Source organism: Podarcis liolepis (genome assembly GCF_965112155.1).
Source record: "Podarcis liolepis genome assembly, chromosome: 9".
Taxonomy (NCBI): Eukaryota; Metazoa; Chordata; class Lepidosauria; order Squamata; family Lacertidae; genus Podarcis; species Podarcis liolepis.
This window is the reverse complement of record NC_139564.1, coordinates 19,203,580-19,219,869: the sequence shown is the minus strand read 5'-3', so window position 1 is coordinate 19,219,869 and position 16,290 is coordinate 19,203,580. Positions and strand designations below refer to the sequence as shown.

The 16,290-nt window shown below is 43.3% G+C and overlaps 1 protein-coding gene across 1 annotated transcript in view; it reads right to left on the bottom strand.

The window, feature by feature from the left end:
* Positions 1-846: 846 nt before the first annotated feature.
* The window catches only part of BMPR1B (bone morphogenetic protein receptor type 1B), an 84,647-nt gene continuing 69,203 nt past the window's right edge, over positions 847-16,290 (bottom strand). Inside the window, exons 8-11 of the mRNA XM_083458825.1 lie at positions 15,465-15,762; positions 12,597-12,772; positions 11,241-11,371; positions 847-6,103 (exon numbers count right to left, since the gene is read on the bottom strand). Coding sequence (XP_083314951.1) covers positions 5,978-6,103; positions 11,241-11,371; positions 12,597-12,772; positions 15,465-15,762 — 731 coding nt within the window. The 3' untranslated portion in view covers positions 847-5,977. The remainder of the gene's footprint in view (positions 6,104-11,240; positions 11,372-12,596; positions 12,773-15,464; positions 15,763-16,290) is intronic.

The window sequence follows — 16,290 nt, the reverse complement described above, 5'->3', positions numbered from 1 at the left end:
CGATATAGCCCTGTCTCAATGCTAGCTTAACCCCAGCTTTCTCCTTTGTTTTACACAAAACCAAACTGCCCTACATGGGCCAAAACACACTGTCTTCCCCGACTATATATAAATGACCTTGGCAAGTGGCTGGTCGAGATTATGGGAAGGAAACACTTGAAACCAGAGATCTCTTTGTTGGCTAGCTTACCGTTCCAAGTTCCCGCAAGTAAATCTGGCAGTATTGGGGGAAAGTGTTCACAAAAGTTAGCTTTTTTTCCATTGGCAACTGACGTGATGGATACAACTCTTCCCTTTGCACAGGTACAGGTGGTGGTTTATTAAATACAAATTTAATAAACCACCACCACCATTGAGATTTCACTTTCTACTCACCCACCACTCCATCCAGTTCAAGGGCACATTCTAGGCAGGCAAAAGCACTTAAAGTGTGGAGCCAGGACCATTGTAGGGTGAGGCCTGGGAAGGGAGGTATGGCCTGTTGACAATCCAGGGGATTCCTAGAGGACCACTTCTGGTCCCTGAACCTAACTCCAACTCCCACGGGTCAGGAAAGATGGTAGCTGGAGTCCAACACCTTGAAGCCGACAGGATTCCATACCTGCCATTTTTTACTCTCCTGTGCCAAACCAGCTCTTGAAGAGGCTCAGTGGACTGCAGGCAAAGCACACACACCATGCTTGGTACTCATTAAAAACTGGGGAGAGAATTTGTGCAGTTTCCTGCTTGCTAGTTAAATGAAGACACTTTTAATAAGAAGCACGGCACCTGACACAGCCAACGCATCTATCATTGACCAATAATGCTGGACGTTACAAAGAAGCCAAACTATTTCAAAGAGAATTGTTTTGTTTTTAAACAGGGAACTTACAACGCTTTATTTAGGGAATGTTAAGACAGACATATACCACTTTGAACAATTACAATACAGGCTTGTTCCCTAGATGGTGCTTTCTTTCTTTCTTTCTTTCTTTTTAACAATTACAGTATTTACAGATTGAATAAGGCACTGGTTCTCAAAAAAGAACACAAATCAGTATCAAGAAAAAAATTACATTGTCAACCATTCTTCAAAAGAAAGTTTGTGCTGTGTCAGCAAAGGACTAACAGTTGCAAGATTACTGTTCTCCTTGGTCTCCTCTCTTCCCAACATAAATGCCATTAAGGTAGTTTCACAGGCTACACATTTTAATCTATATTTCCCTGAAAAGCTCTCCTTTAAAAATTCTGGTGTCTATATTTAACTATTAACTATGTCAGATATTTGAAGACCTAAAAAATGGTGAATTCTTAGACTAGTGGCCAACAGGGACATCATCTTTAAGGTTCATAGCTCAAATTGCTACTGGAACAGAAGAATTACTGCTTGGCAATCTTAGTGAATAACTATGTGGTCAAATAAAATATTGGTGCTAAAGCCAATTTGCAACACTGGCTAAGGATGCGTTCTGTCATTTTGAACAACCACATTGCAAAATCTGATTTCAGAAAAGCTAACGTAAGAGATGAAGGGGGAAACAGGCCCTTCCAAGTCTTGCAGCAAACCTGAAGCAAACAAACTATGTCATTATGCCCTTTTCACTCCAGTACAAATGCCTCTCTTCTTCCATATTACATTGTCACTATGAATTGTCAGCCTACATGTTTTCATAAATAAACACTTCGCTTAGTGCTTCATCATCTGTAATATTTTACTCTTGATCCACATAATGGAGTTGACCTCACTCCCAACTGTGATATATATATATATATTTTCACACAGACACACACAAATATTTCCTTAAAATGCAAATCTGAACATCTCAACAGATTTTCATATATATATATTTAAAAATAAGAATATAGGGCTTATGGACACTGGCATCCAAAAGTCCATTTACTTCAGGAACCATAGAAGAAAAGGCTTTGCATCTTTAAAGTATTTGGAAAATCCAAAAACTCAGGTAACTACTAAGGCCCTGTGTTTGAATCATAGTGAAATAAAATTATTTGTGCCCTCTGTGGAGTCAGCCTCAAGTTAAAGAAAAGAAAGTCCTAAAGTCCTTTTTTAATAAAATAAGAAGGGGGGGGGAGTAATTATTTTAATTATTCAGTCCAAGTTGAATAATGGGGACTGCACATGCCCATTTTTTTGCAGTTCAGCTGCTGGTGAGGCAATATGATCTGTTGTCTGCCAATCTTCAACTATTCTCACTGCAAATTCATCCCCCAACCACCACCCAAATGCTCAATCACTTTCTGGGAACTCTGGTGGCTGTGAATTGTGTGACTGGCTTACCACAGACTGAACTGCACACATAATCCATCTAATCCCATTTTAGCTGCTATCAGGGTTCTATGATTTGGCTGCAAATATTGTGCTGGAGACAAATATCCAGCTTTCTTTGGGTGAGTGGGAGAAATCACTTTTACATTATCTGCTCAAGCGGCGGCACATTCAAATTTTCAATGATTGCAGAAACCTGCTGTTTTCATAATTGTTAAGTGCAAGCAAAGTTACTCCAAATATACGGGGGTGGGATTCACACTGCACAACAGGGAAGAGCTGTGACATCCATTTTTAAAGATGGTATGGGAAGGGAGATCCTGTGGACTCCCATTTCTCATCCAGTGAGAGTTTAAATGGGCTTTCTCCACTTCTCAGTCCCGGCCATGTCAGAAAACTCCTTAGTGCTATGCATTCTTACCCTCCATTAACTAATCACCACTCAAGGCAGAGGTGATTTATGGTGCCAGCTGTCAAGACACAAGGCACCCAAGAGAAAGAAGAGGACAACTTCTGAAGAAACTAGCTTTGTGCATGATTGACTCTGTTTTGGAACAGAAATGCTCATGTAAAAACAACTAATGGCTCCAGAAGTCAAATTGCTTTCAGAATAGCCCATAAATTACCCCCAAATCGATGAGAATCACCCACGCTTAACTGCATGCAGCACTAAGCCCATTCAGGTTTTGAAGTATGTGGAGGGTTTGTGGCTGTGCTTGAGCAAGGAATCTTTACAGATGGCTCCCTGTACGATACTTACAGGAGGGATCAGAGGTGGAAATTCTTCTGTTATTACCCACCTAGGCTGCAATCTTAAAGTGAGGGCGAATAGGTAGAAACCAAAGGTGGTTGAACTATCTTATCTAAAACCCTACCAGGTTCTCAAGAGGAATGGCAGGAGTGAGGGAGGAGAGACACGCCTTTGCTCTTCGGTTCTGCAACTTAAAACGCTTTTCTGATTGCATGAAAGGAAATCAGTGGAAGAGATTTAAACTAGCTCCTGAGCTAATCTATATTTCTGTCCAATTCATGAGTGTCAAGTGGATAAGATAGCACTGGATTCCTACTTCCAATGTGTTTGATGGTCCCAAGTCTCCAACAGCTTTTGTCCCAGTAGGTCTTTCAGTGTTGGAATTCCAACATTCAGTCAGCCAGGGGTTCAGAGGTTTTGGTGGGGATTTGGATCTGAAACTAGATCTCTTGCTCCACTATTAAGAGTATTCTCTCTGACGTCAGCAAGGGAGATCATTTGGCCTCTGAAATACCCTCCCAGGAGCCACTGGACTGCAGCCTTAAACTTTTATGTCAGGGGGAATACATATCTCCCCCATCCATCCATATTTCTCTCTGAAGTTCAGAGCCTGAAACTGCATCAATCTATCAGTCAGCTCCAATATTTTGCACCAAAAAATTAACTTCACACAGTATACTTTTTTCCCAGCGTCTTAAATTCTTACTTCCACTATCCTTGCAAAGAGAGAGGGAACACTGACTGTTATGCATGTGGAATCCAGCCTATTTAAGTGGATTTTCTTTGGGGAGGGTATGCACTTCCAACTTACAACCTACGGCTCCCACTGCACTGGGAATCTGAAGCTGCACAGTGCCCTCTGCAGGCTTCAAAATAACCTTAAAGGGACTGTCAAATGAAAAATATAACATAACAGCTCAACAATTCAAACCTACATTTAATTTTCCAAAGTGAAAAACAGCTCAGCAACCTAGAACTTCATGGTCAGAATTTTATGCAGTTTTGTTTGATAATTATGTGTGCCTTTAAGAAAAACTTGCAATATTTTTTAAAACTTGTAACTGGAGGAATACGCATAGCATATTTTGCTAGCTATGATGCTACAAATTATTTTATCCCATTTATAGTTCTATTTCTTTAGTGTATTACTTTAAAACAACAACAACATGGTAGCCCTTACAGAAGACAGGCCAAATTCAGGGGATTGAGGGAAGGTTCTGAATGTAGGACAGGACTGAAAGCACACTTATGCAAGCAAAAAGGCCTTCTGCATGCATATGGAAACTTGCCAAATTTTGGAGGGTGTGCCAACTCACATTCTGGGGAACTGGGTGCTGCAGGAGGAAGAAGAGTCCCCCAACTCCTTGTGCATGCAAAATACCTAATAAGTTCACCTCAAAACCAAAATAGGAGTCTCAGTGAGTGCTTCTTTGACCAGAATTGCAGAGGAGAAAACCTGGGAATTCAGTACTCCTCCAGTAGAATCTGATTTTTAAAACAATAATTAAAAAAAAGAAAACGTTCTGCTCCCATAAAGCATGTGGCCCAATAATCTAATACATGAAAATCCCCTTCACTTTAGAAAAACTCTCTCAATTTCCTTTCAAAATTAAAAAGGAAATTATATTTTTGAGAAGTCATAAAAAAATAAAAACCCCTCCTTTCCAAAGCAATGCTCACCTACATGTGTTTAGAAACACACTGCAGTTTTCTTCTACCCCGTTAGTGGCAAGTTACCATTTCCAGGCGCACGCTGAACAGAGCGCGTCCTTTTGTCAATACTCTTCATTTTCTTAATTCTCTTAAGGCAAACAGTATGCAATGCAACTTGGTCAGCCGTTTCATCAATCAGGGACTTTGCCTTAAGGAAAGGTTAGTGCGTGTAACACCATATTCTACCAAACTTTAATTCACACCAATTTCAGAATTATTGTTCTGCGTGTAAATGCCAGGAAAAAAATTCCCCAAATAATAGAAGGTAAAGGGTGCTTGGTATTACTTGAGCTTGTTTGATTAGGGTTTTTCCATTGTCTTCTGCCTTTCACATCTAATGTTCCTTACCTTAGATGCCTTTAACGGTGTTGCTTTAATAAACCTGAAATGTGAAGGGCTTATACAAGGGACACTGATGGATCATTGGGTCTACTGTGCACAAGAAACTGCTTGGTAGCATATCTACCGATTCCCATCGAGAATGCGGTCTATCTATCAGGAACAGCTTACATCAGGGACAGCCAATATGGTACCTCCAGATGTTGTTGGACTACAACTCCCAACAGCCTCAGCCAGAGTAGGATGAAGGGAGTTGTAGTCCCAAAAAAAATCATCAGGAGAACACCGCATTGGCTTCCTTTGGCCTACATCATATATGAGTTGCCCAAAATCAAATTTGTATAGGCGATCACTTATATTTCTATTATATTTTTCTTTCACAACATAGTGTGTTGCCTTGGGAGTGCAACAGTCTTTCATCAGCAGGAAATCATAACCAATTTGTTTTAGACTCCAGATGCAATTTTCTTTGACCTTCCTCCACCCCCACTCCGCTTTAGAGTAACAATATAATTCTTTTCTTGTACTTTGTATTTGCAAAGGTTCATTTTTATGAAAATTAAGCAGTCCAAATATAATAATAATATTAATATTAATAACATTAGGGGCTTTCACAGAAAGCAGCATGCATAATCTTGAAGCAGTTATCGATAACCGTTTCTCCCACCGCTTCCAAAAGAGGCCAAAGGTCTTCTCATCTGGCAGCCGAGGAGCCAAACTTGATGGAGCCGCGTTGCTTTCTTTCTCCTGGAATGGCCTCTGCGCCAGAGTGGAAGATTATTTGCCGAAAGACTGCATTCAAGGTTTATATTAGCGAAGTCTTGTAATTCCTCTTCCTGTCTCTTTGAAACATGAAGGAAAGTCCATTTTTCTGAGATTTAGCAAAGAGGTGCCTTTCTTCAGCCGAATCAGAGCTTAATGTCCTGTGACTCTGACATTTTGGCAAGAGTTTTCTTCACTCGCAGAGCTGTGAGCCGAGAAGCAGGGTTGTGAGCCCAGCATTCTGTCATGAGTTTGCCCATTTGTCTTAGGCACTAGAGGAAGAAAGAAAACATATAGATGAATGCATCACACACTCACACACACAAACACTTAAAGGTTTAATCTTGGCTGAAAGCCAAACACTACTCTGGAAAGAAACAAAATGAACCTAATTGAGAACTCATACTGAGCATGGAATTCTGCCCCCGTGTACCTTCAACCGTTATAGGCCTCATGTACAGCAGGACAATATGCAATCACGCTGCCCCAAGGCATGGTTCACAACTAGACGGGTGGTATTGTGGCTGCATAAATACCATACATTTAAACCACATTTACCAAGCATATGGATTCCCCCCCCCCCACAGTGGTTCCTGTGAACTGCAGCTTAACCCTCACAGAGCTACAATTCCCAGCACCCACAACAAACTACCGTTCCCAGGATTCTTGAGGAGTTTTCAAAGTGCTTTAAACGTATGGTGTGTACACAGCCTGTATCTGCACAATTAGTCTTGATGCTGTATGATCCTTGTCACTAGCATTGCTGAATAAGGAACAGAAGATCAAGGCAATGTGTGCTAGACTGCAGGTATGTGTGTGTTTGTGTATGTATGGATGGATAGATAGATAGAAGCCCAGGCCAGCAACCATCAAAGCAGTAGAACAATACAATTAAAAATAAAATCAAACATGTAAGAACAATTCAAAACAAGCAAAACAGTCACATACCCTCACTGCTAATTGGATTATGGGACAGATTATATATATAAAATACAGTGATCCACGTGACGGTCATCTCCAGGCTTGACTACTGTAATTTGCTCTACGTGGGGCTGCCCTTGAAGCTGACCCAGAAACTCCAGCGGGTGCAGAATGCAGCAGCGAGGCTCCTCACGGGGTCTCTGCCATGGGAGCATATTCACCCAGTGCTTTTCAAACTGCGCTGGCTCCCGGTAGAGTACAGGGTCAGATTTAAGGTGCTGCTTTTGACCTTTAAAGCCCTTCACGGCCTAGGACCCTCGTACCTACGGGACCGCCTCTCCCGGTATGCCCCACAGAGAGCCTCAAGGTCCATAAATAGCAACACTCTAGTGGTCCCAGGCCCTAAGGAAGTTAGATAGGCTTCAACCAGAGCCCAGGGCCTTTTCAACTCTGGCTCCGGCCTGGTGGAACGCTCTGCCTCATGAGACTAGGGACCTGCAGGATCTGATTTCTTTCTACAGGGCCTGTAAGACAGAGTTCTTCCGCCTGGCCTTTGGCTTGGAGCCAATTTGATTCCCTCCCTCTCTTTCTTTCTTTCCTTCCCTTCTACAATTCTATGATTCCTCCTGCGATGAGGCTACATTTTAATATTTTAATGTTGTATTTTAATTTTGTTTTTAAGTTGTAATCATTCAACTTGTTTTTATTATTGCTTGTAAGCCGCTCTGAGCCTGGCCTTCAGGTTTTTCACCTTTGCACCCTGCTAATGAATGGAAGAGAGTCGTGTACAGCAGCTCTTACTGCAGCAAGAGATGCGTGGCTTCACTGTTACGCTACTTTAAGTCAAAGAATGGGTTAGCACTCTGAAGGATAGTAAGTTACTGTAGGAAGTCAGTGGCGCCCACAAAACTCTTTTTATTCTGTGGTGGGCCATATACCAAATTTTCTCAATCTGCTTTGCTAGATCATTCTTTTCTCCTGGGTGTGTGTGTGTAGTTGTGTGTGTGGTGGTGTTTTGGGCGTTGTTTTTTTACATCCCCCCTCTGCGACCCTCCCCAATGCACTCAAGATTGTTTACAACTCTTGCCATTTAAGTATTTTTAAATCTAATTGCAGAATACTTAAGTGAAGACTGCTATTCCCAAATCACAGCTGCCTCCTACAATAATAGCATTACACTGTACCACTTAACAAGATTAATGACCTCTGCATAGCATCACCATAACTGTCGGCAGATTTGTCTGCGGTACATCAATTACTGGTCTACTGATTCCAAAACACAATTTTGCTTCATTATAAATTCTCTGTGGAAAGTGTTCAGGCAACTTCCTCCCTCCCCTAAAGGAAAATACCACTACAGCTTTGAAAAGCAATTTCCTATATTAATTGACAAAAAGTGGAATTGAGAGACAGAAGACTAACATACAGGCTTTCAACTCCCCTCCCAATTTGTTTTTTCTTTTTACAGACACTAGTACCCTATTGGTGGGGCTTACAAAGCAGCGTACATACATGTATATAACATATTCGTAAGATTATGCACACTGCCTCGTATACAATGTAATGTACTAGTATTCCATGGGCACTTGGAAGACCCACCTGCTTTTAGACAAGCATGCCCCCTTATCTCAGGACCTGAACCCCGTTTTAATTGGCTTGTTTCATTGCACATTTTAAACCACAGGTGTCTATTTTAATGAAATTGTTTTAGTGGCAATTAGGTAAAGGTAAAGGGACCCCTGACCGTTAGGTCCAGTCGCAGACGACTCTGGGGTTGCGGCGCTCATCTTGCTTTATTGACTGAGGGAGCCAGCGTACAGCTTCCAGGTCATGTGGCCAGCATGACTAAGCCGCTTCTGGTGAACCAGAGCAGCGCACGGAAACGCCGTTTACCTTCCCGCCAGAGCTGTATCTATTTATCTATTTGCACTTTGTGCTTTCAAACTGCTAGGTTGGCAGGAGCTGGAACAGAGCAACGGGAGCTCATCCTACCGCGGGGATTCGAACCGCCAACCTTCTGATTGGCAAGCCCAAGAGGCTCAGTGGTTTAGACCACAGTGCCACCTGCGTCCATTTAGTGGCAATTATGTGTGTTTAAATGTTTTGAAATCAGTTTTATACTTGTAAACTGCTTAGAAGCTACCTTGGCAATTAAGTAGCATATTAATTAATTAATAATATCAGAGGTGAGAAACCTGTAATCCTCCAAATACTGCTGGACAACAATTCCCATCAATACAGGAGTAGGACCTGTGTGGCAGGTCAAATCCTGGGCTCCCATGTCCTCCTGGGGGCTACTTCAAGAGCAAGGTGAGGCGGCCCATCTGTTAATCATCTGGTGCTACCATGACATCAGGTGACTCAACTTCAAAGGAAACCATCTTTTCCTTTCTTCCTTTGCAGGTGCAGTTTAAAACAGAATGCAATGCAAGGGAACATTCTTTCTTTGCAGCCATGGCTTGGACTTGAGCTGAGCTGCTCTACCCCAACACCCTCTAAAGATCAAACTAGACCAGGATTCTCACCACCTGCTGTCCTTCAAATGTTGTTGGACTATAACGGGGTGGCCATCTCCCAAGAGACTGCAATCTACTTACAGAATAAAAAACTGGCAGTGATCTACCCCCGTTTTTGGGGGGTTCAAGTCAAAGTTGTTGACCTTTTTTGGGAAGGAAAGCCCCGTTTTTAAGGGCTTTGGGGGAGAAAGAGGAACAGCCGCTCACCAACAAATCACTGGGGAAACAAACAGCCTCAGTGAGTAAACTCTGTCTTTCGTTCTGCAGATCGTGCAACAATGGAGGGGGGGGCATTTCAATTTTACCAATGCTAAGGAAAGGGAGCCAACGATTGACCGTGATCTACCAAAACCTCCCAGGGATCTAACTGAACTGTTGGACATGCCTGGACTTTAACACCCATGCAATCTGATCACTGGGAATGCTGGCTGGGGCTGATGAGAGTTGCAGTCCAACAGCATCGGAAAGGTTGGCTTTCTCTGATTTAAAAGTCGTCAGAGCAAAATCACTGGTGGAAGGATCAGTTGCATCCTGAGTGTGTACCGTAGCTCACGGACAGAGCCTCCCTCACAAGGAAAAGGTATTTAGTGTCAAAGTTACTCCATCCATGGCCTGATGCAAACTGTGACAATCTGCTCTGAGCTGCTATAGAGACCAAAGAATTGATGTGCACATTCAGTGTATATTTAAAACATTTCAGTACTCTGGTTTTCACTAAGAAACTGTTCTGCTATAAACTGTGGCTTTTAAAGGAAGATCAATATTTTGACATTTTTATTTGCTTTTTAATGAGGCTCAAATACCAAACTGTAAATGCTGTTCCTGGAGTATTTACTTCCAACATCAGTAAAATCAAATTAATCAAAAACTCTTAAGGGCCACACTAGGCATGGCATTTGTCACAAGCAATGATGTGTGGTGGTAGGGGGAAATCCCATTTCGTAAGTTCATTAGTAACAATGAATATCCATTTGAAAAAAGCATTAAGAAAGCTGGGAAGTTTCAAAGTTTTGAGTTTTGTTTCCTAACTACAGTAATATAAACGTAACAAAATGCATCCACTCCCTGAGGCTTCAGGAAAAATTTCCAACGCATTTTCTCCTTCAAACTGAAAATTTTCTGAAGCAGACTGCCCTATGCTAATTACTGTTCTCTGAACAGGAGGTTTTCCAGAAAACCCACATCACTGGTTGAGTGGTTTAGCCTTGTGCTGCTTTTTATTTTATTTTCACAAATAACCAGTGAAGTTTTGGGGGAGAGATGGATCAGCAATTTATGTAATTGGTATGGTGAGAGGGCAGAATTTTGATTGCAGAAATAGTCAGTGGATGCTTCTAACTTTTAACAGTACTGCCGGGTTTACAGTGGTTTATAGCCAGCCTGCTTGGGTGAGCTAGTTCTTGTGTCTCATCTGTTAGCCATTTTTAGCTTTCAGTACATTACAGTGGAAGGTAATAACCCCTCAGACACCCAAAACACATGCCAATCACAGGCTCACACTCACAGATCTGGGTAACTGCTGCCCTTTGAATTTCCAAAAAAATGACTAGCGGCCATTGCGTCTGTCGCCCAGAACACTAGGTGATACCAGATTTACACCAACATCTTGCAGAGGACTTGCTTATTCTGAATTGAGTCTAAAAAGCTCAATTACACCGTAATTTTGACAGGCACTGTAACAGGTATAACTCAGCTTTGAACTTTTCTTGGTTTTTCCTTATCCAACTGCAAAAGGCAGCATCCTATAATGTCAAGACTTTTCCCTCCTTAAATCACCCGAGTCGATTCTCACAAAAGGAGGTAAATGTAATGGGTCAGGTTTTGAAAGTATTCTCTCCTTGGATAGCTCAGTCAGTACAGCAGAAGACTCTTAACCCCAGGTTTCTGCGTTTGAGCCCCATACTGGGCGCATCGCAGGGGGTGAACCTTAGGGGTCCCCCCCTTCCAACTCTAAAATTCTATGATTTCTTACCTCATCACTGCTCCACCTGTTGGGAAACGAGGGCCGTAGCTTCTTGATACCTACTATTTCTCTCATGTCTTCGTATGAAGGGTCAGTGGGAACAAGGTCATGATATGGAAGTTGATACTCTTCAACTATACCTGGAAAATGTGCCATTTGTTAGCTGTATCAGTGTCAGGTAGGTTTAAGAACAATGCTTTATCAAAACCCAAATGAATAGGCATGCGCAGACTGAAGCTCATTGGGAAGGTTCATTGGGATATGGTAGTAGGAAGCAGCCAAGTGGATGCTGGATCCATTTTAGCATGTGGGTCCACATATAAAGGTAAAAGGTGACTGCAAAATGCTTTCAAAAACAAGTAGCTTGAGATGTCACAGAACTGCCCCACATATGTCTTGCGTCCTAAAACTCAGGCTAACTGTAGGTATCTTTTCCACTAATACCCAGGGCTTAATTTATAAAATTCAAAAGCAAGCTGGAATTCACCTTCCGCATTGGAAAGACCTAATCTTGACTCAAACTAGTTGTTTGATGCTGTGCAATTGAAGGGTGTTTTTTGCGCATGCTCCAAGGCCCTTTCCTAATTTCATTTTCTAAACCTCATGGCTTAGTCTTGGTGTTAAAAACCAGATCAAAACCATGATGACCTTAAGTCTGCCCTCTGGTTCCCTGTAGTCAAAGTGCTGTCAATAAAAGCCAACTTCCTTCTTCAAATGCCTCGAGGCTAGCATACAAAATCTCTGCATTGCCAGTCTTAGACAGGTAACAGAAAGCTTTGCAAACAGCAAACAGCCAGAGGAGATCTAGCAGAGGAAAATACAAGAAAGTGGAGGAACTGGGTTTAAAAATGCCAGTCTTGCCAGGTCTGGAATTAATTTTATACAGGCAACAATGCCTTTTCAATACAGGTTTCCTAATGCTAGCTAACACCTGCTAATGCTGATCCTCTTGCATCATACCTGCGTAATCTCCTTGTTAATCATGGCACCTAAGCAAAACCAACCCCATTCCTTCTCTACATAAGCAAAGGGAGCGCTCTTCGTTTAAGCTCTGATGTTTATTATTCTGGAAGTGCCCATAAATGAGCTCCAAATTCCCATTGCAATTATGAAACACACTACATCTTTAGAAGAGACTATTAAAAGAGAGGATAAATCTTTGCGGCTAAATGAGGACCTACAGGGACGGGAAAAACGAGTCCTAACAACCAAAAAGGAAATGGGAATAAATAAGTTCAGTGACAACAGTTCTGTGACACAGTCAGTTTTCTCTGTCTCTCTTAAAACACACACACACACACACAAACACACACACACGAAATTGAAGTAATGTAGAGACATGCACCAGGGCTGTAAGGCATTTACCTCCTGAAACACATCTCCTTGCTATTTCCCAAAGGATGAGTCCGAAGCTGTACATATCGGCCATGATATATGACTGGAAGTGATTCCGATTTAAGCTTTCATCTAGGACTTCAGGAGGCATGTAGCGCTTTGTACCCACTCTGGTGTTCGGTGGTATATCCACCTCGTTTGTGTCACTGAAAGATGAAGGGGGTGGATAGAAGGAGACAAAAATGAGTGCGTTTCCCCCCTAAAACTAAATTGTATATGAAAGGCCAGGGTGGGCAGGTGGGAGAGAAAGGGACCTCAAATTAAATCCATCTGTGAGCAAGGTCAAAGTAAAAGAAAACCTTAATGGAAATGATCCTTTCAGAGAAAGGTTTTTAACTGTTAACCAGGGACTTTTTTGTTTTGTGTTTTGAGGCTTCCATGCCTGGGGATACATCAAGCATCCAAATGCAAACGCACAACAGTGATAAGACTCAGCAGGGGTCGCTGGTAACATTTGTGAGATTTCATTAGCATTAAGATGAAACTCCCCTGCCAAAGATAGCAATCCAATTTCCCTGAAAGGTTGTTTTCTTAGCAGGGCTCAGTTCCCCATGCTTAAATATGTTTATTAATCTTATTAGGTTCATTTATATATAGTTCTTAATTTGGAAAAATTCCAGGATGGCAGTGGCGTAGCTGGCCACTCAGGCTCCGGGGGGGGGGGGGGCTGTGTGGTTGCACCACACAAGGGGGGGATGAGCCGCCCAAGGGACATGGGGCAAATCGCCCACCGGGCAGGGTAGGCCGGGGCAAGGAGTGCTGGGCGGAGCCTGCAGGGAGTCTGCCCACTGCCTCCCCCTCAGCTGCGAGACTTTGGGGAGTGGGACAAGGAAGATCTATAAGGAGGAAAGGCAAAAGGCAGCCCCCTCCCTGCTGGCTGTGTGCAAATCAAACCAGACAAGAGCAGAAAAAGGAGAGAGTCTTTATTCAGGCCTTACCGGACTTCTAAAGCCACGGTTACTGGGCGCCAAATTTTTATTCCATCATAAAGGCTTAAAATCTGGAGAGAACAGAGCCAAGGGGAGGGGGGGGAGTGAACGCATGCACCCAAAAGTTGTGGCTTCGTTTCTCGGAGAGGGAGGCAGGCAGGCGGATGGAGAAGGCAGAGGAGAGGGTTCCTTTGCGCCACCCTTCTCCTCCCCTTGCTGGGCCAAGAACCAGGGCTGCCAGGTGCACATCACAGCGAGAATTTGGCAGGCTTTAAAGGCGCCTGGCCCAGGGAAGGAGGAGCTAAGGGGTGCCAGCAGCGGGTGGCTGCACCACTCTGCTCCCCCCAGTCTGGTGTATGCATCTCCCCTCACACCAGCAGTGTAGCTAGCTGTTCAGGGCGCCCTCATGGGAGTCGGTCGAGATGCCACAGAGGTAGGGTTAGCTGCCCATGGGGCAAGCCACCAACTGGGCAAGGCGAGCCTGGGCTTGAGTGCCCTGCAGGCTACACACGTCCTATGCTGCATTTTCAGGCAGCGCTGGGCTTGCCTGCTGGAGGAGGTGGAGGTGGAGATGAGATCCTCACTGAAGAGCAGACAGAGGAATACCATCTCCCAGTCAGTACATGAGATAAGATAAAAGCTGTGGGGGTAGTGAGCCACTTCCTGAGGCCTCGTAGGCTCTGGTTTGGCACCCCTTGCTTTAGCTGAGGACACCCAAAAGGCAGGGCACTGAAATCAACTCTCTTGAAAGAGACTTTATTTTCCTTAAGGACATAAGTAGAGCCCTGCCAGATCAACCCAAAGGCCTGTCTAGCCCAGCATTCTGCTCTCACAGTGCTTATGAGAAGCCCACAAGCATGGCAAACAGGCAACATTAATCTCCAGCAAACTAGTATTCCGAAGTCTCTGGTACTGGAGATCATATATAGCAAAGTTACAGGTAGGTAGCCGTGTTGGTCTGCCGTAGTCAAAACAAAATAAAAAAAATCCTTCCAGTAGCACCTTAGAGACCAACTAAGTTTGTTATTGGTATGAGCTTTCATTTGCATGCACACTTCTTCAGATAGGTATCTGAAGAAGTGTGCATGCACACAAAAGCTCATACCAATAACAAACTTAGTTGGTCTCTAAGGTGCTACTGGAAGGAATATATAGCAAAGCCATCATTACTCGTAGTCCTGATAGCTGTAGCTATCCCCTGTGCATTTATCTAACTATGGCTATAACTGGAGCTTGTGGTAGTGGCTCCCATGGTTGAATTATGTACTTCCTTTAGTCTGTTCTCAATCCTCAGCACACAGCTTCATTGGGATGACTCTGAGTTACAGTACCAAGAACGAGGAACACCGCTGTCCGCTTTTCTTTATACATTTCTATCATATCTCCCTTATTTCCCCCCTCGTCATCTAAAATGCTGCAAAGATGGCATCCTTTCCTCAAATGGACTTGCTCCAATCTCCTGAGCATTTTGCTTGCCCTATGCACCACCATTCTTCACATGAGCTTTAACCAAAAATATCAGCAGTTTCCTCCCATTCATACAGTTCTATCTGTATCTCGTCATATCTGACTCAGCTGCATCAGTTTCTAGGACTAAGATCCAATGCTAGCCTCCCTTGTGGCTGACCACAATTCTGTACCACAACCACTTGTGGCGTGTGAAGCCAGTTAGCAATGGCTTGCCTGCCCCATAATTTCCAGCTACAGAGTGTGAGTTTCACTCTGTGTTGGGATGGTCACCATGATCTCAAACAGTCAGTCTTAATCTTAACCTTCACAAACAGCTCATGTGACAAGCCACTGTTTCCTTCCTTGTCACAAGGTCCCAACTCCAGGCCCCCTTTGAAACCTACTCCCTTTGCATGTTCACAAACCAAGTTTCAGCAAGAAAACACAGTATTTTGCTCACCTAATAAACTTAACTGCCAAACCCAGGTCTGCTATACAGCAAGTTCCATTCTTTTTCACCAGGATGTTTTTGCTTTTGAGGTCCCGGTGGGCAATAGCTGGCTTGCCTTGAGTGCTGAAGATTTCAGTGTGCAAATGGCACAGTCCACTGACTGAGGTATATGCCAGCTTCAGCATGGCTTTTGTATCCAAGGTAGTGGATTTCAGGTAGTCGTACAGGGATCCATTCTCATGGTAGTCTGTGATAAGATACAGCTGAGTCCAAGACCCTGTGCCTTTAATGTCCGCAGCAATGAAGCCTACAAGGAGGAATGGAGACAGGGCTGTTCAAACATTGTGCATGTTTTGAAAGAAGGTACAGAGTCAATTTCTTTTGAATTCCAAGGTGAAGACACCATATCCAATGCTGCTTGTACTAACTGGAAATCTGAGAAGTCAGCGGAGTTACTATAGCTCCACATTCCATGACACATGTGGAACTGATACTGCAGTCAGGACTATGTTGACCTAGAATACCACCAAGCAAGTCTTTGCACTAGGACAGGCATGGCCAAACTTGGCCCTCCAGCTGTTTTGGGACTACAACTCCCGTTATCCCTAGCTAACAGGACCAGTGGTCAGGGATGATGGGATCTGTAGTCCCAAAACAGCTGGAGGGCCAAGTTTCGCCATCATTGCACCAGGGGCATAAGTTACACTTCAAAGGATAGCCCTACCTACGTTAGCCAAATTTGAAACCCTTGTTCACATTCCTGAACTCAAAACACACAAACTCAGGCTGAAATACAAGGAGTTGAAAACCTACTGTAAATTCAATTTTATGAGTA